This window comes from Centropristis striata, chromosome 1 (assembly GCF_030273125.1).
Source record: "Centropristis striata isolate RG_2023a ecotype Rhode Island chromosome 1, C.striata_1.0, whole genome shotgun sequence".
Taxonomy (NCBI): domain Eukaryota; kingdom Metazoa; phylum Chordata; class Actinopteri; order Perciformes; family Serranidae; genus Centropristis; species Centropristis striata.
In genome coordinates this window covers 36,228,808-36,254,653 of record NC_081517.1, presented here as the reverse complement: position 1 = coordinate 36,254,653, position 25,846 = coordinate 36,228,808, and the positions used below count along the sequence as shown (strand labels likewise).

General features: G+C 40.0%; 2 protein-coding genes across 2 annotated transcripts in view; both read left to right on the top strand.

The window, feature by feature from the left end:
* The window catches only part of LOC131977337 (E3 ubiquitin-protein ligase SMURF2-like), a 67,345-nt gene extending 51,013 nt beyond the window's left edge, over positions 1-16,332 (top strand). The window contains exons 12-20 of the mRNA XM_059340589.1: positions 4,478-4,694; positions 7,597-7,700; positions 7,811-7,925; positions 8,165-8,343; positions 9,525-9,662; positions 9,799-9,919; positions 10,032-10,233; positions 11,062-11,137; positions 11,419-16,332. Of these exons, the coding sequence (XP_059196572.1) occupies positions 4,478-4,694; positions 7,597-7,700; positions 7,811-7,925; positions 8,165-8,343; positions 9,525-9,662; positions 9,799-9,919; positions 10,032-10,233; positions 11,062-11,137; positions 11,419-11,518 (1,252 nt within the window). The 3' untranslated portion in view covers positions 11,519-16,332. The remainder of the gene's footprint in view (positions 1-4,477; positions 4,695-7,596; positions 7,701-7,810; positions 7,926-8,164; positions 8,344-9,524; positions 9,663-9,798; positions 9,920-10,031; positions 10,234-11,061; positions 11,138-11,418) is intronic.
* A 3,892-nt stretch (positions 16,333-20,224) lies between these two features.
* Positions 20,225-25,745, top strand: LOC131977318 (uncharacterized). The gene is made up of 6 exons (XM_059340555.1): positions 20,225-20,488; positions 23,097-23,168; positions 23,270-23,360; positions 23,771-23,858; positions 24,473-24,551; positions 25,499-25,745. The coding sequence occupies exons 1-6, from the start codon at positions 20,241-20,243 to the stop codon at positions 25,737-25,739; spliced, it is 819 nt and encodes a 272-aa protein (XP_059196538.1). The 5' UTR covers positions 20,225-20,240; the 3' UTR covers positions 25,740-25,745.
* Positions 25,746-25,846: the final 101 nt, after the last annotated feature.

The following is a 25,846-nucleotide window of genomic DNA, read 5'->3' as shown; positions in this document are numbered from 1 at the left end:
ATAGTGAGACTGAAGGTGCTGGTTCTAGCGGGGCTGCATGTCGGTGCTGCTACTAACTGCATGTTACCTCGTGCCGATGTGTGGGGTTTAAGAAAAAAATGCACCTTTTTCTTTAGATGTCTACAGGGTTGCAAAGTATTTCTTTAAGTGGATAGTGGCGGTAAAGAAAAGTAGGACTGCATAGAGAGGGGACACAAAGGGTAATTTCTTTTTGACACTGATAAAAAAAATAAATAATTGAGCTGTTCCCCTTGTACCACTGGAAGATGTTTTCATCATTGTTAGTGTGCATCTTTTACTCCCGAATATTCTTGCTCTTTGTCGTCGAATTCTGCAATTCAACCCAGCATTGCCCGTGGAGAGCCCAGGTCTCTGCTGACTCAGAGGAGGAACAGGCTGTCTGATAGACCATTTAAGAGACTCCTCCTTATATGGTATTACCTCTGTTTTAGTGATAAACACGTCAAATAAGGTCTATAAAGCCAGTTTGTTTGCGTGTGTTTGGCCTGTTAATTGGAGGTTCTGTACCATTTAAACAAGCTTTTTCTTTCATCATCCAATCCGCTACATGGGTAATGTCGCAGAGTAATGCTTAAGTGATGTAACGAGTTGTAGCAAACTAATTTCAACAGGGAGTAATTAAGTGAAGTAATGCATTTTTTAGAAACTACCCAAGCACTGCTCTTAACACACTTTGTTTTCAGTGGGTTTATTTTTAACCTCATGTCTTTAGCAACAGTTTGTGTTTTGTCTGTAAGATCAGATGACGTGGAACAGAGCTGACATTGCAGCATTGTGAGTCTGCAGCTTGCACCTCAGTCTCCTAATCCTCCAGGATGCTTCTTGGTTTAAATGTGACTCAGACGGCCTCGTTGCCGTCGACCTGAGACTAATGAAGGCCTTGAACTGTCAGACAGTCAGACACAGCTACATTACTGTGGTCTGCCACACTGTCTCTCACATACTTAGTTTCCTCCCTTGCACCAGCACATAGTATATGTCTGAAAGATTACATCAGTGTTTGCTTAATGTATTTTTAGTTGCAGCTGGGTTTAGGTTTAGTGGGCATCAGCAGGTATTTTCCCAACCAAGTTATAAATCTTCATGACACTTATTTGCATTGATGTTTTAACAAGGGGTGATTATATTTGGCACATTATGGATGTGTGGTATATTTAACCTGTGAAATATAAATATAAATGCAAATTATTGCGTTAGCAGTGCATCCAACACACACACACACACACACACACACACACACACACACACACACATATGTATATATATGTGTGTGTGTGTATATAATATATACATTTGCTGTATATATTACCATTATTTGCACACACATTTACTGCACTATGGAGTTAGTGTGAACTGCTTCATTTTTTTTACTCATTTGCTGCGTAAGCTGAAAGTACAGCACATTGTTTTCTGTAATGGCAACACCTCGAAACACTTACATTCAATATTCTGAGAAATTGTCGTCAAATGTGACATGTGCGTCAGGAGGCAGACTCATTGCTGCAGCTGGTTTCCTGTACATCCTGTATTTTTGAAACTTATAGAAATGTGCAGCTGTGGTAGTTTGGTATTTAGGAAGAATGTGAGAGTTCACTCATTTGTTGAAAAAACAAAAAGCATATTATCAAAGCAAATAATTCTGTACACACATTCACCCACTTTGACTTCTGAGTCGGCTTCAGTGTTTGGCCAACCTCTCTGTCCTCTGCTGCGAGTGTAAAGAGCAGGGCACCAGCTGATACTCAGACTCATAAAGGGCTCTTTGATTCTTTAGGCCGGGTGGGGGGCAGAGTGGGTGTATTGGTGTGGCTTTAACATCACTGCACCTACTCAACACTCATTACAGCCCACCTGTATAAGCTGACATCAAAAAGACTTTCCCCTACATTCACAAGCACGCAGCCTTGCACTCTCTCACCTAACACGCACCCAGTCTGCCTCTCTGTAAATACACCACGAGGATGGAGGACTGTCATGACTCTGCAGGTTCAGGTGCATGTGACCCAGGTCTGGCAAATGTTCACTTCTTCATTTCTTGACTTCTCCAGCTTCTTTTTCCTGCTGCTCCTTCCACTTTTGGAATAACAATAATACAATCCTCTGGCTCTTGTATTGAATTTGAAAGTTCTATTTCCCCCCAAGTAGTATTTCACCCGACAGTCATAGCAATAGAAATCATTTCTCTCTTTTGACTCGGGCAGATTTTCAGCTTTGCTGTGCTTTTATTTTCTATATTTACCATCAAATATGTAGAGCTCGTCCCGTTTGGAAACCAGAGACGGTGAACTATGTCGAAACGTATTTTTAATTACACCGTGCCCTCGGAAGGAAAAAAAAAAGTGCGCTGAAATTATGCTTTATTATATGGTTCTTGAGCCTCCCAGCCAAAAGCAACTCATTCCATTTTGTTTTAAGGCCATCTTTTCTTCCCCTCCTCCTTCCTAAAGTGGTTTCCAGGACTGCTCCGCTGCAGTCTTACCCTTTCTTTGACATGCTAGGAGCCCCAGCGCCTGCCAATAAAATAAATAGCAGCGGACTTTATTATACAGGGATAGACTGGCGAAACACTGCACCCGTTTAGTTTGGAAAGCCCAAATAGATGAGGCCTTTTTCAACCCACTGAACCAGAGAACCAAAATGTACAAGTGTCGGAATAAGTGGGTGGCTATGTGCTGCTACGTTAGACGGTCTCTCCTTTCTTTTTATATACCAATTCAGTCTTTGTTTGGCCAACAGCAGCCTCAACACTCCTCTCCCGCCAGTCTCGGAGGACAGTAGCTTCTTTTAAAGAAGTCCTCTGCTGGCTCAGCATCTCCTCACAGGAAAATGAGGGCTGCTGTTCTGTTGGAGGGAGAGATGGATTATGTTTTTATGAGGCCCACCCAGGCATCCCACCACCAACACCACAATGAGGGCTGGAGGAGACCAGAACTAGAAAACTGACCATGGCTCACCCTTGCCAAGATTGTTTTTAATAGTGGTCTCATCTTTTTTAGAATATGCAGGCCCTGAATGGCAAGAGAGGTCAGTGTTTCCCCAGGAAATCAGATAAGCAGAACGGGTCACACCCACACTTTCTTTAATTAATTACTAAATAATATTGTATATAAGATGCATTCAAATTAAATTATAGCTATTCTTACTTGCTAGTCTCCTTTCGTGCTTGCTAATAACTTATTTAAAGAGTCTGGTCTACAAGACAGACAGTGTTGCATTAAGAACATTGATAGACTAATTTATCAGACTCAACTTGATGCATCAGTTTCAGATTCAATTGTGCAAAAGCTTTAATGATACCAACCATCTGGATTGATTCTATTAATGTTTGAAATCAAAATTTAAATCAATATGTGGCAGTAAATGTTAATTTTGTGGTATATTGGGTGGGAAACACTTAAGAATGCAGAATTATGCAGCCAAATATGCACTCACAGCAGCTTTTGGAATCTACATTTATCCAGCATCGTTTACAGCAAAGAGAAAGGCATCCTCAGTACTTAAGCTAGTCGACGGAAACAAGACTGGAAGTAAAAAAAAAAAAGGAGTTTTTTTTCCCCTCCCTTCACCTCAAAGTGTGAGGAAGGGTGGCAGCTCCAGTGGTTGGATGATGGAAGTTCCAGTTGTGGTTGGTGGTGGGCAGGGATAACTAATCAACCTTGACTGTCAGCGTCTTCATGCTTGACAGGAAGTAGAGATTTCTTGGGAGGGAAAAATGTTGAAGACACAGAGATGCACGTGGAGTAATGATTTATGGAGAATTAAAATAATAAAAGTTGTCAGACTTGAAGAGAGATGTATGATGAAGGAGGGCAAAGAGCTAGCCAGAGGCGCCAACTCCTCTTGCACCACTCTCCTCTGTATATTTCTTTCCCTCTCGCTCTTTTCTTCTCTTTCTCTCAGCTTACCCAAGGCTTATCTCCCTCTCTGTCATTCCTGGTGGTATGATATTTACCAAACGTCTGGTCAAAGGTCCGGCTTGTCCACAGGTCTGGATCAGATTTACTCAGGGCTTAGGGCTCTGTTCAATGCTCTTTGCTTTGAGAGCAGTGAGGAGGGCTGAAGAGGGAATTTCTTTCTAAACTCCCTCGTTCAGCGGTTAGAGGAGATGGAGGGGTCGGGGAATTCCCTACAGGACATATCCCGCTTTCATCTTGTGTAAATATGTTGCCTCAACTGGAGTCAAAGCAGTAAACAAGAAAAAATATAATATATACTCATGACCATGTGACAGTAACACAGCTGTAACACACTGAAACTGGAAGGAGCAGCTCAGGACAAACTGTTTTTTAATACTGCTGTTTAAATTAACGGTGATCCATGCTGACATTTCTCCTTTCCCTTCTGCCCTTCTTTCTTGTCACTCCTCTGCTCATTTGTACCATCTCCCTCCTTCTGTTCAACTCTCCCCCTTGACCCTTCATCCTACGTCTCCCCTTCAACCACATTCTCCCTCCAGTCATCCGCCTCCGCCTCCGTTGAAGGACCAGGGTCCTGGGATCCCTCAGCAGGCTCTGTCTCCAGCCCAGCTGCCTGAGGAGGCCGAGTGCCTGACGGTGCCCAAGTATAAGAGAGACCTGGTGCAGAAGCTGAAGATCCTGCGGCAGGAACTTTCTCAGCAACAACCCCAGGCCGGCCACTGCCGCATCGAGGTCTGCCGTGAGGAGATATTTGAGGTAAAAAAAACAACTCAATAGAGTATAACCTTTTTCACACAAAACAGCATGTTAACAATGCCTGATTCTCTTTCTGTGTATCCTCATGGAACACACATGTTTGTAGATTATGAACAACCATGATATATGTTCTGTTACATATATTCATCTAGAAAATAGTCTTGGTACTTATAAACATGAAACCCTAACCTAAAATTTCTGATGTGCTTCAAACCACCTTGGGGTCCGCTGGGTTCGCAAGGCTTCACAGGGGTTTCGTGAGGCCCTCTTGATTTTAAGGGGTGAAAGACAACTCTTGTAAAACATATACAGTCAGCTTATATTCCAGCATTTCAGTGACATGACTTCTATACAATTGTACTTGTGTTTGCAACCAGTGGAGTCGCCCCCTGCTGGTTATTTGAAAGAATGCAAGATTAGTGCCTGTTGCTTGGGTTAACTCTACAGTTACTCAGTTGTTCTGTACTGTTATTATTATGCATTGAATGTAATATGGAATATACAGAAAATATGTCATGAAGCTGCCAGTTTCCTCAATGATAGAAAAGGGGTCCTTAAGACAAAAGGCTGGGAAGCAGTGCTTAAAACCATAAAAGGAAACATTTGGTCAACTGTTAAAGGGCATCTGACCACAGCTGCAAACACATGCATATAAATATATTTAATATGCAAACACAAAATTTCCCTTGAATTTGAATTTGTATAATGTGTGTCTATGAAATTCCCCATGTGGCATTCACAAAAGCATCACGTGCTGGCGTGCAAACTCGAAACGTCCACAAGAACAATAGCAGAATGCCTTCAAACCCAGATCTGTGCATTTTACTGGCATTTTTTCACCCCATTTACGATGTGCACCAGAAAAGGGCCCAGGGCAGCGCAGAACCACTACTCAGAACAGCTTTATGATTTCCAGGGAAAAGCAGAACAGAAAGGCCTTCACAACACCACAAAAAAGCTATTCCTTTGTTACTTTTCTTCTCCTCCTCTGTCTCTCTTTTTCTTGCTCTCTCAATCATTTGTTCTACCAAGGCAAGGCATTCTTTCTGGATGATTTCAGCAGCTAAAGAGATGGGGAAGGGGCGGGAGAGGGGAGGCTGGGAAGGAGCGGGTGAGGAAAGGAGCGAAGGCAGCAGTGGCAAGTATTTGGGGCCAGACATAACTTCATAACTACAAGTTGAGCAATGAAAAATATGACTTCATCCTCCTCCGACGTGACAGCTGTGGAAAGGGAAAGTTAAGTGTGAAAACCAGCCCTGCTGATCCACTTGAGGTTTTCGTGCAGGAACCAGTGCTGCAGTTAACCGCTGGCCGTCTGTTCACACAAGTGTGTGCATGCACTTACAATGGTTCTAGTCTGATTCCTCACTTTCACGTGTTCTGTGTCACAAGTGGACATGTGATTTACAAATAAAATGTTTCACTTGGTGCACATTCCATCTCTAATTCAATGGAGGTTTTTTCTAATGTTTTGAGCACTTTGCACATATTTTTGTTCACCAGCATGTTGGATAACTTGAGTTTAGAGTAATCTAAAGTGTTTGTTTCTTTAATATCATCTTACAGCCGACTGTCATGCTTTCACAGTTTGAGCAGTGCTGTGGCTGCGGCAGGACATTGTTTACTGGGGCATGGCCTCTGAGTCTTTGGACTCTTCAGAGGACAGACGGATAGAGAGAGAGAGAGAGAGAGAGAGAGAGAGATGGCTCTTATGTAATGTAAAAAGGAAATACACTGGCAATTGGTGGGGTGGGGGGTTATATTAAGAGAAGCAAAGAGAGAATTACCAGAATGCACTGGAATCAATTTATTTTTTAAAGTAATACTTTAAGTCTTTAAGATGTTAGTAATAGTGACTGCATTTGAGGCTTTAGGTTGCACCGAATGTGCAGTATGCAGCCTGATTATGTCAGTGCTCTCAGGCTCAGTCAGACTGCTGAGTTGCAGACGTCTACTGCAGGAATTGGGTCAATTCTCATCACTAGGTAGTAACAAGTTATTTGTTGTTACATAGTGTGTGTGTGTGTGTGTGTGTGTGTGTGTGTGTGTCTGTGTCTGTGTGTGTGTGTGTGTGTGTACCATGGACTGTACTAAAATGAACATTGCCACTGTGACGTCACCGATTGGATTGTGGATTCCTGTTTTAAAGCCACCAGTTTTTTGATCATTGTCATCTTAGATTTCTGGATCTAGAAGTGACCATATTTGGATGAGTGGGTGGCGATAACACTAACACTAACACTAGGTGCTGCGTTGGTTAGCACGGTGCATTAACAGTCTATGGTTATCTGTGATCATGTTCATGCTTATTGTTGCTGTTGAAAAACAGGTTTGAAACTAAATGTAATGCATGAAAAACTGAATGTCTTTTAGTCAAACCAAATACTGAAGACTTTCTGTAGGCAACTACAATGTTACAATTAACTGAAAACACACTGAAATAGTGACAGCTACGGCTAAACTTGTACTATGTGAACCTGAGGTATCACCATAGCAGTGACTTATCAGCAGACTGTCAACTGTCACTCACAGTGGCCACACCCTTAATTATGCATAACTTTAAACCTTACTAAAATAGAAAAAGTCTTCCGGTGTGCAGTTGTCATGAATAGGGAAATTAGCCAAAGACGATGATGAGAGACCATTTTCTGTACCAGGCTGTAAACATGTTTACTTCTGCTGTCAAGTTCAGTAATTTTAATGTGGGGATGGACTCACTTTTAGAGCCAGCCTCAAGTGGTACTTTGCAGAACTGCTTCACTTTTCAGCTCTTGATGTTGCCGCTTGGTTCTTTACTTGTGATGTCCGTCAAATTACATTGTAGACTCATGTTCTGAGATATTAAATCTCTTGTTTTTGTGTACTGCATTGTTTTAAATTTGCTGTATGTGTTGAATTGTAGGAGTCGTACCGGCAGGTGATGAAGATGCGTCCAAAAGATCTCTGGAAAAGACTGATGATCAAATTCAGAGGAGAGGAGGGACTGGACTATGGCGGGGTAGCAAGGTATTTAGTCACATGTTTATTTTTCTCTGGCCTTATAAATGTCAGAAAGTATTTTGTTGTTGTTGTTGTTTTGAAGTGTATTTTGCACAGTAAATCTGTTTGTGTGTTAGGGAATGGTTATACCTGCTGTCCCACGAGATGCTGAACCCCTACTATGGCCTGTTCCAGTACTCCAGAGATGATATCTACACTCTACAGATTAACCCCGACTCTGCCGTCAACCCGGTAGGAATTAGTTGGATAGGCCTATAAAACTCGGTGGCAAGTCTTTCATGCGGATTTATTTTTCTGCTCAGCATGTCGACAAATAACTGTAAATTATCCTTGAATTAATAGAGCAGATGCTCTCCTTTCCTGGGTTAAAGTCTCAGGTGCTGGCATTGTGGTAAAAACTGACGCTGTATTATCTGATATTATATAAAGACTTATATGATATGAATGTCATGATTCTGTGTAATATGCAGGAGCACCTGTCGTACTTCCACTTTGTTGGTCGCATCATGGGCATGGCGGTGTTCCACGGCCACTACATCGACGGCGGTTTCACTCTTCCGTTCTACAAACAGCTGCTGGGAAAACCGATCACGCTGGACGACATGGAGTCTGTCGACCCCGACCTCCACAACAGCCTCGTCTGGATCCTGTAAGAATCTTTTTAATGTCCAGGCAACCAATTATCCTCTAAATTCTCTCATTGAAAACTCAAAGTCTAACCGATTTTATGAGAGAGAAAAAAATTCAGATTACCAATATAATGGCCAATATAATTAATTTTTGAGCTGGAATGAAAGACTTCTATGTGTAAGATGCAGCGATTTTGCACCAAAATACCATTGTAAAAGCTCTCAGAATGCTGCTTTCTTAAATTAATAACTCTTAAAGAATATTATTATACGTTGTGCATACAATGTTGTACGTTGTAAACCTGTCCTAGAAATGAACAGTGAAAAAATAAAGATTTTTTTAAATCGCTAAATAAACTTAAAATAAAAAGTTGAATAAACATCACCACTTTATGTTCAGTGTCTGGCAATTGGAACATTTAAATAAGTAATTAATAAAAATGAAATGAATAGTTAATACCATTTCTATACGTTCTGTCAAAAAAATATTATTTGCACATATTGGACAACATATACGCCAATACTGATGGATGCCAGAATGTCTGTGATAGAATGGTAAATCACTGTGGCTCTGGAAATGTATGCAGAACTAATAATAGCACCAAATACAGGTGACTCAGCACTTAATTTAAAGTTATCTACTAAAACATACCTGTAGCTCAAAAACAGTGTTCCTTCAAGAAGCAATTGCTCACAGGTGTGCTGTGTTTAAGGGAGAAAATCATACATATATACACAAAAAGCATAGAGACAGAAGGGAAAATAAATGTAAACTGCACAACCAAACTTTACCTTACTGCCTTTAAATTTCTATTGACTGTGGCGCCCTCTGCTGACAGCTAAGCTAATGACATCTGATGTCAAGAATGACCCTCCCTGCTCGTCTGGCTGTTCTGCACGTTTTCACACTAGTGTTTTCCACATGAGGATGCTGCAACAATCATCCTTTAAACTTCTTATTCAGCATGATGTCTTCAATTATTATCAAGTAGTAATCTCTGAGTCAACACGGATCATGTGAAAGAAATTAATTAATAAATGCTGTTTTTCAATGGAAATACTACAAATACTCACTATGAAACACATGATATAAACACGGTATATGTGTTAAGTTGGAGATAAATGCTGTGAGTCCAAGTTCTGTTGGACTAAATCCTAAATAAAGGAGTAAAGACTTGTTCCTGCCCTCCCTTCTCTTCAGGGACAATGACATCACTGGTGTCCTGGACCACACTTTCTGTGTAGAGCACAGTGCCTACGGAGAAATCATCCAGCATGAGCTCAAACCTAACGGCAAGAGTGTCCCCGTCACAGAGGACACCAAGAAGGAATATGTCAGGTAAGGAGAGGGATACACACACACAGAAACATGTCATGTTGTGTTTTATTTGGTGTTATGGTGAGGAATCTGTTTTTTCTAATGGGAAAAGTGACCGATAGTCCCCTCCTTCTTCCTTCCTCTTGTTTCTCTGTAGGTTGTATGTGAACTGGCGTTTCCTGCACGGCATCGAGGCTCAGTTTCTGGCTCTGCAGAAAGGATTCAACGAGGTCATTCCTCAACACTTGCTCAAATCCTTCGACGAGAAAGAGCTGGAGGTACAAGATGACAAAATATATTCTATTACATCTTCCAGAATACAGTAATAACTTCATGTATACTTTTCTAGTGTAGAGATATTTAAGTTTCTATCTTCCTCTGTACCTTAAGCTGATAGTGTGCGGCCTGGGAAAGATCGACATCTCTGACTGGAAGTCCAACACGCGCCTGAAGCACTGCACCCCCGACAGCAACATCGTCAAGTGGTTTTGGAAAGCCGTGGAGTCGTTTGATGAGGAGAGGAGGGCCCGGCTGCTGCAGTTTGTTACTGGCTCGTCCAGAGTCCCGCTGCAAGGGTTCAAGGCTTTACAGGGTACTTATCTGACTCAGTAGATAGAGATGTGTCTGAGACAAGTTAACACACATGGACACAGTCTCTTAGTTAAACTTTAGAGAGCTGCCCCACTTCTCATGTAGCTTTTGCCCAACAAGCCTTCACTGGTTCCAGAACGATTCTTTCTTTCTTGATTTTTTTTTTTTTTTAGAAACAGTCATTCTCAATCCATAGCCACAATTTCGAAACTATGACTAAACAATCTTTTTTCCCATGACTAAGGGAAAACACTGTGATGTCAAGATGAAATATATTTTGACGACGAAAGACGAGAATAAAATACCTTTTAAGAAAAATAAAAATCTTCCATCCTCTCCTCCCCACAGACACATCATGCAACATGCCTCTCAGTTTGTCTCTGTCCCTGTCTCGGTCCTGACAATAGTAGCATACTATTACGCATCTCATAATGGGCTGGGTGGTTCCATCACTAATAAGCACAGTCAGGAAGACTCTGAGAAAATGCAGTGTGTTTTTGATCAGATAATGATAAAAAAAACACAGTTGAAATATGAAACGTTGCTATGTGTTTCTTTTAAACGTGTCACCCTTTTGTAGCATGTTGTCATGAAACATTATTTTCGTTGTTTATAACCCAGTGACATCTAATTTAATGTGATGAAGAAGTGAAATAATCAGCACAATGATTATGCTTTATATAAATATGAAATTTAACACAGCTGTAAGGTGCTGGAAAATCTTGAAAATGTTATAGAAGTGCTTGTATTTGATTTTGGAAAAGGTGTAGGAACCCTGTTATTAGCTGAGGAACACTGCTGATGGATCCTCTTTGTGTTTTGGCTGCAGGTGCTGCAGGGCCCAGACTCTTCACTATTCATCAGATCGATGCCAACACCAACAATCTGCCCAAAGCCCATACCTGGTGTGTGCACACACTCACACTCACACTCACACACACACACACACACACACACACACACACACACACACACTCTGTTACAATATGATGAGAGAAAATGCTGACAGTGATATTTATTCCACAGGGTAATGTCCAATGTGTGTTTTTGTATATACGTGCATAACCTTCCTCAGGGTTGACACACACGCACACACACACACACACACACACACACAAAAGCTCTCATGACAGAAAGCGATGCCCTCAGAGCTTCACTCACTCGTTTCCTTTCCTCTCTCCTCCAGCTTCAATCGGATCGACATTCCGCCCTACGAGAGCTACGACAAGCTATACGACAAGCTGCTGACTGCGATCGAGGAGACCTGTGGCTTTGCAGTGGAATGAGAGACACATTGGAGAGTGTGTTTGTGTGTGAACATGTGACTGTGTGTGCAGGACTCCGATAGACTTTCACTGTCACTGCGTCATGCCAACAGACTCGCTCAGAGCCTGATAACGTGCGTCTTCGACCAGCCTGCCGTCTTCCCCTTCTCTCACACATTCTTCCTTTATCGATTTCTGTTTGAACAGCTGCTAAAGACCCATCCCGTCATTTATTTTGTTTTCATTTATTTGTTTTGTTTTCTTTCATTGTAGCTCGTGTGAAATATGGAGTTAAATCTAAATCTAATCACGTCAGGAAGCAGTTTATCAAGTTGAAGTTCAACGTCTTATAAAAGTGATTTCAAAATTCTCCCTCTGCGTTTGAGAGCAGCGAGTCACTATTTTGTTTGATTGAATTGATCCTCGTCATGCTACTGAATATTTAAACACTGCAGGTAGCCATATCTTGCCCTAGGTAGCCATCCTAACCTCAACCAATACACCTTCAAATCCTCACGGCTGCAGAGTTGGTGTGTTTTATTTTGTCGGAGCGCCACAAATCCATCCTACCTCACTGCTTTGATATCTGAAGTGGTTTCATTTCAAAATGATATGTTTTGATGGCTAATTTAATTAAAATTCAGAATAAAACTATCTTAAATTTTTCCAGCAATACTCGATGAGTAGTCTGGTTTTCATACCAGGAGTCATTTTGCAGCAATTAATGAATGAACTTATATGAAATCCTATAATTGGATTATCATTTTGAAATGGAACTCGTAAAGACGGACCTGGATGTGGGTCACTACCCGGTTGCATGAAACCAATTTGGTTCAGGTTGTCCTTAAGTTTTAATGTATGGATATCTCGGAAAAAAATGGTTGCATAAAATCATAAGGATTTCATTAGGATGTAATAAAGGAAAATCCTTCTTCTCTAAGTGTTTGCCTTTAGCTACTTAAGTATTCGCTTGTGTGTCGCGAGAAACTCCTTGTAGGTTTGTGGCATTTTCTAACAGCAGTTATAGTTACTGTCGATATTGTAGCGTTAACAACTAGCAGGTCAAAAGTTAACTCTTTATCAGATAAGAGCATCAGCTAAGATCTTATTGAAACTCGCCAGTTATTAACAGCTCCTGTGAATGTTTGGCTGTCTCCTTTTTTGCTGTTGCAGTAATATTTTCTTTCTTTCTTTCCCAGCATGTTTTTTGGCATGGACTTTGTCAGTTTCTGGCCACATCTTCAGTTTGTGTGTACTAATTATGGCTGGGTGGAATTTATTTTGATTACGTGCTTTCTCTATTTACAGGTGCATCTCAATACATTAGAATATCATGGAAATGTACATTTCCAGTAGTTCAAGTCAAATAGCCCCAACCAAGTATTGAATGCATATAGATGGACATACTTTTCAGAGGCCAACATTTCCATATTAAACATACCTTTTAAAATTGGTCTTTTGTAATATTACATTTTTTCATTATAATCATTATAATTAGAAGAAATTAAATAAATGAAGACATGAAATGTTTCATAGTGTGTTCAATGGATCTATACAATGTGTTATTTACACTTTTTGAAATGAATTACTGACATAAATAAACTTTTCTATAATATTCTAATTTATTGAGATGCATTCTGTAGAAGCCAGCTAACAGTGACAGCAATGCTGCCAAGTGAGTGGGGCTGAACTACAGTTCATGAGGTGCTCTTGAGGCTGTATTCTGACAGTAAATATCTAAAGCCTTCGTCTAAACGAGTGATGTCACACTGATCCATGAAAGGGCCATGTGGCTGCATGCAAATCAACTGAGTGAAAACGGTTCAGTTCCAGTTCAACAAGGAGATGGCCGATGAGGTGTTATGGACGCTCCTGAATGAACTCCTGAGTTTTGGGTGTTTTATGCAGCCGGGTGGTGATGTTTTGTGGCGTTCCTAAGTCGAGCTTGTGGTCCGTCTAAAGATGAGGGACAGACTCTGGTGAAGAAGGAGGAGTGAATCTTATTATTTTGTTGTAAATCACTGCAGCGTGTCCACAGCTGGTGTAAATGTGTGTTTCTCCGTGTGTGAATGTTTGAAAGTATGGTAGAACGTTCGTAGACAAGCTCCCCGTCATCATCGTTTTTAAAGCTGCAGAGGTGATTGAACCTTACTTTTTTACCCCCAGTTCTTCCTACTTTTCTCCCATTCACGTATTTGTCTCCCGCAGTTCAAAGGATGTTTGTTTTTATATTTTACAATTTTTTTTTATTTCATCCAACCAAGAATAACTCTGCACACTTCCTGTCAGATCATATGTGAAAAGGGGCACAACTGTCCACGGGACCAGGCCCGATGAAGCCTTTCAAGGCAGGCGTCTATTTTCTGTCACATCCTCGGTTTAAAAAGGCAGAAGGATTTCTTTCTCTCTCTTGTCACTTTAGAGCACTTTACAAACTGAGCAGTGATGGCAGGAGTGCTTTCTTCACGTTAGATTTAAATATATCATTTGCTATGCGACTTCATTAGAACTATACAGAGTTAAAAAAAAGTATCTATACACCTGTAATTTTTTTAGTATATATGTACAAATACATAGCTATTTTGTATATTGTTGCTTGTTGTTTCTGTTCAATTTAAATGCAAGCATGTTGGTGTCTGTCACAGACCTCTTTGCATTCTCAGGTGAAGTTGTCCTTTTGTTTTAATTTTTGTTTTAATTTTTTACATTTATTAGGCTGGGAGGGGTAAAACTGGTTGTAATAGAAACTATATTTCGGAGGCCCTGTCTTTAAACCTGTGATAGAGTATAAACGTTGGCAGTTTAAAGGTTCAGTAGGGTAACTTTTATAGAAAGTAACTTTTAGTCAGATTTGCTCAAACTGTCGCTGTGTCCTGGCAGTTAGACACCAGACAGATAATCATGTTCCTCTGCCTCCTCCTGGTGCTCTGAATGCTATTTGCAAGATTTACTAAAGAATTAAGAGTTACTAAAGTGGCGTTCAATCACTGCTGGTGAACTCTGATCAAACATGGCCGGAACAAAGAGTCCACTAAAACAAAAAAAACAACAAACATTTGAGGTAAGAAATAGGCAATGAAGTAACAGAATAGTGATTCATATTTGATCATCGTTTAAGGTCCCACAGCTCTGATTGGTTGTTTCCCTTCTATTGCGATGATAACATTGGGAATAATGGGATTATGGAATTAAAATACAAATTATGAGTAAGTGTTTTCTGTTACAGGTTGAATTGGTGGTATCCTGAATACAGTTACTGTCTCTAAAAAGTGATGACTTGAAGGGATTCTTTTGTTACCTCCACAAATGAGGTTATGTTTTCGGTTCAATTTGTCAGCAGGATTACAGAAAAGCTCGTTTTCTTGACACTTGGTTCAAGGGTGCAGCATGAGCCAAGAAAGACCCCATTACATTTTGGAGCAGGTCTGAATCACAGGGTGGAGATACAAAATACTTTTCTCCTTCGTTAACATTACGAGATGAGGCATGGCTTTGCCAGGTCTGCATGCTCCAGGTTCCCTTCTGGGTTGTTTTTATTTAATTCCTTTTTTGCTCTAAATTCACATGAGGCACGCTTTGTGTTTTTTTAGATGTTGTTTTTTAGCGTAGGAATATATAACACCTAATTCCAGAAAAGTTGGGATGCTGGGTTAAATGTTAAATAAAAAATGATGCATCAAAGTCATCAAGTCAGTTTGAACATTAATTTTTTCAACTGAACATTTGGCACAAAGGATTAGAAATCGATCATATTGTGTTTCATCTTTCCAATGTCCTAACCTTCTTGGAAGCGGGGTTGTACAACCCAGAAAAATTAGCTTAGCAAGATTATTTTGAAGCTTTCCAAAAGTAATCTAAAGTATTTAGAATATGTTTCTTAATTGGAATAATCCAATTACATTTTAGGGCAAGTATTCAGTAATTGGTAAAGTAGTACGTTTTAAAAAAGTAACATTGACTGTGGATTCTTACAAATATGTTCAGGAGCACCAAGAGGAGGCAGGGGAAGTATGATTAGTGACAACTTAATAAAATATCTTTGTCTATTTTTGCTCAAAGCTCCCTACTGAAGCTTTTAAAGTGAGATTTTTTTTTTTTGGTCAATCACTTTCACTCATTAACACACTCGCAGCATCATAGGAGGACATGAACGGCCGTATTTGCTGCTCTTGAGGTCTGTGTCACCACTAAACAGCCCAGACATTAATGTTGTTTCATATGCACAGGAGCAGTCTGCTTGCAACATGATTTTATTTTAAATGCATGAAAATGTGCTGATGGTGGCCTTGAATCTTCAGAGCTGCAGATATTGAAGGTGCTGCTGAACTCCTGGGTGCTACAGCGTGGAAGTGTTTAACCAAAATGAAAAAGTCACTAAAAACCAGAGAAGCATCTCCATTACTGCAGCCTCCATCCAAAGAACCCCCTGCTCAAGAGATAAAGCCTATTTATTTGCATAATTATTACTCATTTTGATTGGAAAAATCTGTTAAATATTTTTTTTAATATGTATACTGCCTGCATTTATAACCAGAAGGTTTGTTCGCTTAAACTCAGAAGCCTTGAGGTTTTTTTTTTAATTTTGTGGTCATCATGAGACAACAGAAACAAAACATGAAATGGTCTTTGTACAGTTACAGAGAATTTATTTGATTTTGTACCTTTAATAACGAGACTCAGAGGCAGAAAATAAATGCATTACATGTTTTTTTTGCACACATTATGCATACTTGGGCTCCAAGTTATAATCAGACACTTCCTTCTATTTACCAAATAGTTAATGGACTGATCAAGTTTTTTTTTGTGTAGATAACATATATAAATATATAAATATACACACACACATTCTTGATATGCACACATGTATGTTTGTCCAGTGCACACAGTCCACTTCTGCTCTTTGTTACTTTTTGTTGGCACCAAGTTTTCTGGCTGGTTCAGTCTTCAGTGCAAAGGTTGTGGAGGTCGAGAGCTTCCAGACGAGGGGAAATCACATTTTTCCCCAGTTAAGCAGCCAAATTGGTCGGACATCTTTTGATAATTTTGCAGGTCATCATTAACTTTTTCTAACTTTGAACACCTGCGATATATATAAGAAGACTTTTGTCTACTCTGATGGATCTGAAAAGACTGGGTCCTGGTCTAAATGATGAACTTTAATGCTGGTTTAATTGGTTACAAACCAGAACAACGTGTGTAATGTTCAGCTTACTCTCTCCCCACACTTCTAACTACAAACTTACATTTTTCTGTGCAAATTTTTGTGTGTATGCGTGAATGATTTTGATTGAATTCAGTACAAAACAGAAGAAAACAATCTTTAAAAAAAAAAACTGCACCATGTTTTATTTCTTTTGATTTCCTATCTGTTTTTGTATTTATTATTACAGTATATGTGTTCATAGTTTTTCACATCAGCTGCTCTGTGAGTTTGTAACTGACAACTGTACATATGGACAATAAAGAAGAAAGTAATAAACTTCTTGTACCCTTGCAGAAAGCTGAGCAATAAAACTATGCTGTTTGGACCTCACAGCATTATGTTTTATAGAAACATGTGTACTGCTGCCTTTTTTTCTGATTAAAGTTTAAAACTGTAAATAAAAATCAGGGTTCCCACGGCCATTAAACACCTGGAAGAGTCATGGAATTAGATCATTGAACGTTATGGACAAATCATAGAATTTAGTTGTTTGCAATGAATGAAAGCATGAAATTGTTACAGTGAAGTCCAGTAATATGACGGTGATTTTACTTTCTGTATATGTTAAACTTAACGTACATTCTACTGTAACCTTAGATGTACATTTATAATGAAACCTGAACAAAATTCTTCTGCAGTCTCAGCGGAAAATATGAGAAAACACCCTGAAAATATATTTTATGTAGCATTATCGTTGATTTTAATGTTGTAGTTTTTTAAGGTGGAGCTGGTTTTACCTACTATTTTTTTGCACAAGCTGAATCTAATACAACACATTTTGCAGCCTCATTGTTTTTTCTTTGTTCTTTTTGCAAATTGAAGTAACAGAGCTGGGACATAGTCAGGGGGCCTCATGCAAGAATATTTTCATATTCTTATCTTAACTTTCTCTTACTTCATATTTGATCATTTCTATAGCATTGTCAAACTCAGAAATGCTTTAAAGTAATGACATAAACAATATATTAGTGAACAATTGCACATGACTCCTATCACAGGTCTGGACCGGTTGTGAATTGTGAGAAAGTACGAGGAAATTGTGAATGGGGCAAATTCTCCTACAGTAAAAGTAGTTCTTGCATGAGGCCCAGTGTTTTGCAAGTACGTTTCAAAACTTTGCACTCAAACTCATGAATACTTTTGGGGGGTCAACTTCCTTTTAGGTGACTTGACCCCCATGTGACGTCACAGGATTAACATCGTGTGACTTTGGTCATGTCCCACCGCGAGGTCGCAGCTTTTATTTACACTTCCCAAGGCTGTTTTCATATTGTCCCGGTTCACCCGATGCAGCGGTGAACGTCATCATACGCGTCATATACGTCACAGAAAGGTGTCTCAGAACCACGTGCTGTTACAAATTTGTATTTCTCAAAATTTTTAAATATTGAAAACAAAAGCAGTTTTTGCAATATGTGGGTGTGGGTGTGTGTGTGTGTGTGTGTGTGTGTGTGTGTGTTTTCATTATTTTTCAGTTACAAGACAACTCCGTGCCAGCTGTGAAAATGGATAACTGGGAAGACATGGAGGAAAAACCTGAAACGGCAGTAAAGACGCACAAGGAGCTGCAGCTACTTAATCATAGGTTTGAGGTTCTCCTAGTGTTTTCATCTTGTATAACTTTAATTTTTCAAAACATGAAAATATTTTATAATAATATGATATTATGATAATAAACAAGCAGCAATACTTTAAGGATAAAAGTTGCACAAAGTGCTTTTAACCAAATTATATACACAAGGCATGAAAAGTAAAAGCACTCAGCAGAATGGCACCAGCTAGTGTTATTAGATTGCAGTAATATTAACTACATCAGTGAGAAAAATGTAATATTTAAAAACCCTTAAATACAGTTGAGTAGAGGCAGAATGCTTGTATTTAAAGGTTCAGTAGGTAACTAAAAAATGGTGATGTTTGCAGAAACTGCAACTAGATTCTAACAGTGGTACGTGAGACAGATAATATGTGAAAAGAAGTCAAGTTCTTGTAGATTTGTGCAAATCCACCACGCCTGAAGAAAAACCACCAATCAGAGCCAGGAGGCGTCTCTAATGCAGTGATTGTGCACATGCTGCCCCCCTCCTGTTTGCCCTTTATCAGTTATGCTCAGATTCTTCAGCATTCAGCTCCAGAAGTAGTTCTGCAATCACAGTGGCTGAGAAACAACAACCAGACATGCAAAAACTGCCCATCCCTCCTCTGCCTACAACAGCGTACACAGCAAAGACGAGGAAAAAGAGAATGACCGTTGACGAAAAGCAAGCTAAAAAAGAGTTAAACCAAGCCCGAGACAAAACGAGAGTAAACATCGGAGCAGCTTTCCCGAGGTGGAGAGAGCTGCAGGAGCTGGAAGGATTCAGAAAGGATGCAGAGTTAACCACACTTCTCCTTGACAGGTAATTACCCCGGCATAATGTCTGTCACAGGCTTAAAAGGCGTCATGTCATTGGGGTTCCACATGTGCAGTAAAATCTGGTGTACACTTACCGAAAGGCTCATTGTGTGGTGAACGATCACAGAACACCTGGGTCAACCTGGTCTCACAGAAATCCGTGAACTAGCCACGGATGGTAGATTACAAAATAAAACAGATTTCAAAATAAAACACAGCGGATCGTCTTTTTCTGGCGATATCTTCGGCACAAATTGATTATGTTCATTCACTGAGTGAATATTTAGAAAATAAAACATATATTTCTCGCTAGAAATGTAATCAAAATCCATTTTTATGCAGGAACAAAGTCAAAATATTGATTTTTTCACTAAAAATGAGAGAACTGTCCGCCATATTTTTTGTTCTGACCGCCAGAACCTTGAAAGTCACGTGATTTGGTCACAAACCAATAGGACCTATACCAGGTTGGGATATGACTGTCATTAACTTGCATTGTAGCGAAATCCGTGTCAGTTTCACGGAAATTTGAGTGATTCCTTGGCTATTCCACAGATTTTGAGTTAAGCAAATCCGTGGCTATTTCACGGATTTCTGTGAGACCAGGTTGCCTGGGTTCACCTAGAGAGCACCTGAGCAGAAACCATCCCTTTATTTCTAGCGCCATCTTCTGCAAACATCCAACATTACAGCTCCAATCACACTGTGCATGTGTTGAACTCCAGTGATATGAAGCCATTTGACCCTGTGACATCTCTTTTTACCCCCATGAAGTATAGCAGAGAGGGAGAAGGAAGTTTTGCTCTTTCACAGTTTCAACCAAAGTTCACAGCACCTTCTTTGTTTTTTGTTTTTAAAGGGTCCAGATAAATAACTTTTTTCACATGCTCCAAGTGCCACTACATTCTGACAGGAGTACATAAGACAAATGATGTGAAAAAGATCAACCTTTCTGGCTCCTCCTAGTCCCTGAACAGCATTTGCAAGAATCCACTGCATCTGAACAAAAACCACCAATCAGAGCCAGGAGGCGTCTCTAATGCGGTGCTTGTGCACGTGCTGCACAGCCCCCCTCCCCCGTGCATGCTCTCATTCAGTCAGGCTCGATCCCTTCAGCGTGCAGCTCCAGTAGCAGCTTTGGTAACACAATGGCTGAAAAACAACAACCAGCCATGAGGAAACTACCCATCCCTCCTCTGCCTACGACAGCATACACAGCAAAGACGAGGAAAACGAATAAGACCAACGACGAAAAGCAAGCTAAAAAGAAAGAGTGTGACCGAGCACGAAATAAAACAAGAATTAACATCGGTGCAGCTTTTCCGAGGTGGAGGGAGCTACAGGAGCTGAAAGGATTCAAAAACGATGCCCAGTTAGCCACATTTCTGCTCGACAGGTATTAATACCGGCTTGATTTCTGTTTGAAGTACAGCAGAGAGGGAGTAGGAAGTTTTACAACCAGTTCACTCTCTTCTCAGTCTTACCAACTGCACCTTTTAATGTCTCCTTTATGTCTCTTTTAAGGACATGAAACTCTGAACTATACATACTCCAATTATAAGAATTAACTTCTTACAAACTTCATTGTATGCAGTCTGCTGTCCGGATGCCCACAATAACAAGAATACATGGTCTGCAGCATTCTCCTATGGAGTCAGCATGTTCAGTACAATAATATACTCGACACAGATGTACACAAAGTTTGTATTGAGGCTTTATGTTTTGCCTACATGGTTTACAGTCGGCAGTATACAGTTATTTTTAAGTGGCACATAGGGAGTGCTGGGGTCAACTCATTAAGTATTGCACTTCCATTGATAATTTTTTTTGGATCCTACATCTATCATGCAGCTTGTTGTTGCAGTGCAGGTTTTCTTTAAAAAAAAAAAAGAGGCCAATGATGTCATGATGTTCAGACCTCTGATGTCATCAGCCCTTTTTTGTTTTGTTTTTTTGTTCCCTGAAACTCTTCTGTTTCCCTCTATTTCCTTATTGTTTTCATAGATCGGTCGTTAATAGTAGTTGTTTCCCTCTGACTTTCCGCCGACTTAAAGTAATATTTACATACATAGTAGTTGTAAATCTTGATGATTAACCACTCAAACTTTGGCCATTTAATGCTATTTGGATCTTTACCATCCTGACAGCGAATATGGGTCAGAAACTCTCGCAGCATTGTTTACATTTACATTTAGTCATTTAGCAGACGCTTTTATCCAAAGCGACTTACAGGAAGAATAAAAGCAAACAATCAAGGTATTGTGCAAAAAGAGCTATTAGTGCATCAATAAGTGCTCGTGACAATTCTTTAAGGAGTAGAATTATCGTGTGAGGCTAGGAGAGAAGATGCTCTCTGAAGAGCTGGGTCTTCAGGAGTTTTTTAAAGGTAGAGAGGGACGCCCCTGCTCTGGTTGGAACTGGTAGTGTGTTCCACCAGCGGGGAACAAGAAATGCAAAGAGTCTGGATTGCCTTGGACCAACGGGGGGCAGAGCCAGGCTCCGTTCTTTGGTTGTAGACCAGGCGCGCCGCCGCGTTCTGGATCATCTGAAGCGGTTTTACTGTGCAGTCTGGCAGGCCCGTCAGGAGGGCGTCACAGTAGTCAAGTTTTGAGATGACAACAGCTTGTGTCAAGAGTTGAGTAGCATGTTGAGTTAGGTAAGGTCTGATTTTTCTGATGTTGTAAAGTGCAAAGCGGCATGACTGGTCATCAATCATCACCCCTATGTTTCTAACCACCCTGGTGGGGGCAAGACACAGGGAGTCAATTTTGATGTTGATGTTGTGGTGTGTTGTAGGTTTAGCAGTGAGGACCAGCAGTACAGTTTTTGAAAGGTTCAGCTGGAGGTGATGTGCCTTTATCCAAGTGGCTATGTCAGAGACCCGAGCAGAGACCGATTGGTCATCAGGAGGAAATGACAGATAGAGCTGAGTGTCATCTGCATAGCAGTGATAGGAAAAGCCATGTGAGCGGATAATCTGACTCAGAGAGGTGGTGTAGATAGCAAATAGCAGGGGTCCCAGCACTGAGCCCTGGGGAACCCCTGTGGAGAGGCAATGCAAATTAGACAACTGTCCATTGTTAAGGGTTAGCTTATTCATGTCAAATAATAATTTGATAATAATCCATGAAAATAATCAGGAAAAACATCTGAATGATTCATATTATTTGAAAACTGTACCGCTGGCACTGCTGGGACCAGCAGCTAACTATCACTTTCTGCCACCATATAGGCTCCGCCCACAAAACACGTCATCATTGTTAGTAAACAGTACATTGGTCTTTCCGTAGTCATACTCTATAGCATGTTGATTTTTGTCAAAAAATGGTCAAATTTTAAAACGCCTAAAAATGGATCAATTATAGTCTGTTGATACACGTTAGAGCACAATATGGTGTTTTATTGGAATTTCTGGACAACTTATCCTCAAATATGTGTCAACAGACTTTAATTTACCCATTTTAAGCATTTTAAGCCATTTCAAAATTTGGCCATTTTCGAAAAAAATCGATATCCTATCGTGTGCCTTTTTTCAGCTTTTGGACATCCCATAATATGGTGGGTTTTTTCCCACAATTTTTGGACAAATTATGCTCTAATATGTATCAACAAAGTATAGTTGGGCCATTTCTAGCCTTTTTAGGCATTCTGAAATTCAACAAAGAAATAGAAATGCTATAGTATGACTTTTTTTCAGTTTTTGGACATCCCATAATATGGTGATTTTCTTATGGTCATTTCTGGCCATAATGGGATGTCCAAAAATTACCCCCTCAAAAAAAAAAGTTGATTTTTGTCAAACGTGGTCAAATTTTAAAAGACCTTAAAATGCAATAAATGCACATGAAGCCAAGATAAATTAACCTTTTTTTTAACCAATTGGATGGAAAGCTTCAAGGCTTCATGGGGCCATCAATATTAAAAAACATTAACATTTGGCCACATGTGAAAACTGAGACTGTCTATACCCAACAACTGTCACATTCTCTGTTTTCTGATTGTAGTTATCTTCAGACCAAGTCAGAGAATCAATCCGAACTGCCAAGCCTGGAAAGGGAGTCTTCATCTGAAACCTGGTGAGTGTGTGTGCGCGCGCGTGTGTAAATGATATATCTTTAGTAGCCAATAAGCAATCTAAATGTATACTCCGGTGCTTCTTTGCTGTCTGCTTATTTAGTGAAAGTGTGCCTCCTGAATACCAGTTTATGATGACCTCACCAAGTGAAGTTGAGCAGGAAACTTCGGTCCAGTCTTCTGAAAATGGAATGGTAAATGTGACTTCGACACATCTCCCATGCAAACAATTAGTTGCATAAGAGAACAAATTGCCAACTATTTATGATTAATCATTTCTTTCATTTTTTTCCAAGTAAAAACATTTTCTAGTTCCACCTTCTGGGATGCTTATTCAGCAAAACAAGCCATCTGAAAGTGGCACTTTACACTCTTGAGACAGCCATTTTTGATATTGTTTGTCTAAAGAGATGAATCCATTTATTAAAGGAAATAATCACCAGAGGAATTGAATCTGTGTCATATGGATGTGAGGTTACTAGGTGATCGAACTGATACCTTTTTTAAAATCTGTTTTTGTGTCGTGTGTCCAGCTGTACTGTATGAACTTTGTTTCTAACTAAGTGGTGTGCTGATGGGTTGCTGTTCTTTGTCCCATTTTAAGGAGTCCGGGAAAAAAGCTGTTGAACGAAGTCCGAAAAGTCAAGATCACTGGACGATAACCAACCAGTCAGAAAATAAAGAAAATAGAGGTAAGTCACCTTTCCATTAGCAAAGTGCAGCAAATGTAAATATAAAGATTGCAAATTGACTGTATGCCAAAAAAAAGTGCTATACATAAAATCATAATATAACATGTTATTTAAAAGAAGTGCATTTTCAGGTTTCAAGTTTATTGTCAAATTCACAGCGATTATAGAGAAGCATTTGTTGCAGTGAAAATCTTAGCTCTCAGGTTCCCTTCATTAAATAATTCTGTAAAGAAAATCATCAAATGGACGAAAGGGAATCTTGACAGAAATAGTGCAAAGAAACAGCAGGCAGAACAGTTTGTGGCTTGGGTGATTGACTTCAAAATCAGGTTGGTTTTAATCCTGAATTCCTGAATGTTCGTCCTTTACCTGAATGTCAAGACGTGGGACGTGCCTAACACGTCATTTAAATGTCTTCATTCACAACACTCCGTCAACAAATTTTTTGAATGTAGCTCTCAAATACCTTTCTTCTCTACTTCCCTCTATTTCAGAACTATAATCCAGAAATTTGCTATCGTTTCCTTTGGAATATCTTTCACTGATATAGTTGGAAACGCTATATTAATACACTTGGTAGTAAGTAATAAATGATGTTTAAAATGGATTAACAGATATTAAAGAAGACAAAGATGAGGAATTCAGCACCTCGTTAAGTGTGGGAGACGGATGCTACCTGGTGGATCTTGGGAGGTATGTTGATTAGGGTTGCAAAATTCCCGGAATTTTCAAAGACGGAAACTTTCCATGGGAATTAATGGGAATTAATGGGAATTAACGGGAATTTATGGGAATTTTCAAAATTGAAGGTTGGCTCTTCTTAGGGAACTTAAATATAGTTGAGGAAAGTACATTTTAGCATAATCTTGACTAAAACAAATACAAATCATCAAATCTTCAAATCAAATACACTTGAATATCCATGCCATTCCTCAATCACATGCACTGAGCACACTGCTTACTGCATGGCTATTGAGACCACACCCCCTACTGGCACTGTGCAATAACCCTAACCCTCCCACACAAAGGTTCGCAACAGGCTCACAAATGTGAGAGTGGAAAAGCTGGTTGGTATTCGCGCAAACCTAAGGCTCTTTGAGCCTGACACAGAGCCATCCTCAACAAGGCTGGAAAGTGACACTGAAGAGGAAGACTCAGAGTTGGATGTTGAGGAAGGGGACATGTTGTTGGATGTTGATGAGGAGCAGGAAGAGTCTATTGACTGTGTCAAAGTGGCATTTTTCATTTAACATTTTGAATGGGACTTTGTGGAGATTTTTGGATGGGGGGGGGGGGGGGGGGGGGGGGGGGGGGGGGCATTTTTGAATGAGTGGGGTTAGGGGATGGGTGATATTGAACCCAACACTCCTGTTTTTGTTCATCCATGAAACAAGTTATTAGAACGTGTTCTACTCTACTTACAAATAAATCTGTTGAAATTACATATGTATTATATGTATTGTAGCTTCCAATATGGAATATTTCCAAAATTCCCAAGCTTAACTTCCCATGGAAATTTACCGGAATTTTTCCGCCCCTTTGCAACCCTAATGTTGATTAGATTTCTATTCAATACTCTGTTAACAAAACCCGCTGAAATAAGAGTTCGCTGTTATTCATGCATCTTTTGACTCCCTCAGCTCGTCGGAGTTCATCGTCGACGAAGAGTGCCTCCTCCAGCTGTTCAAGTCGTGCCGGGAATGCAGCAGACAATGTACGGTTAGAAAACGTGTCACAGGACTGAAGCTCGTGGTTAGCCAGACGTGCGATTACTGTCAGAGACGCTTGAAATGGACTAACCTGCTAGATGATGACGACGACGGGGATTTCCAGATAAATGGAAAAGATTCAGCACTTGGACAGACCAACTCAGCCTGTTGAGGGACTCTCCAAGTGTACTGAGAATACGCTGAAGCAGAAATGTTTTTAAAACATTTTTTTACCTGCAACACAGACGCAGCAGCTTCTCTGGACTTAGCTGCGACTAA

What these genes read in the sequence shown, in the direction of transcription:
- LOC131977318 (XM_059340555.1), top strand. Translation starts at nt 20,241, where the DNA reads ATGGCTGAAAAACAACAACCAGCCATGAGGAAACTACCCATCCCTCCT. An exon ending in AGAAAATAAAGAAAATAGAG is followed by an intron (nt 23,859 to 24,472) that starts GTAAGTCACCTT and finishes ATGGATTAACAG; the next exon opens with ATATTAAAGAAGACAAAGAT. An exon ending in TACCTGGTGGATCTTGGGAG is followed by an intron (nt 24,552 to 25,498) that starts GTATGTTGATTA and finishes TGACTCCCTCAG; the next exon opens with CTCGTCGGAGTTCATCGTCG.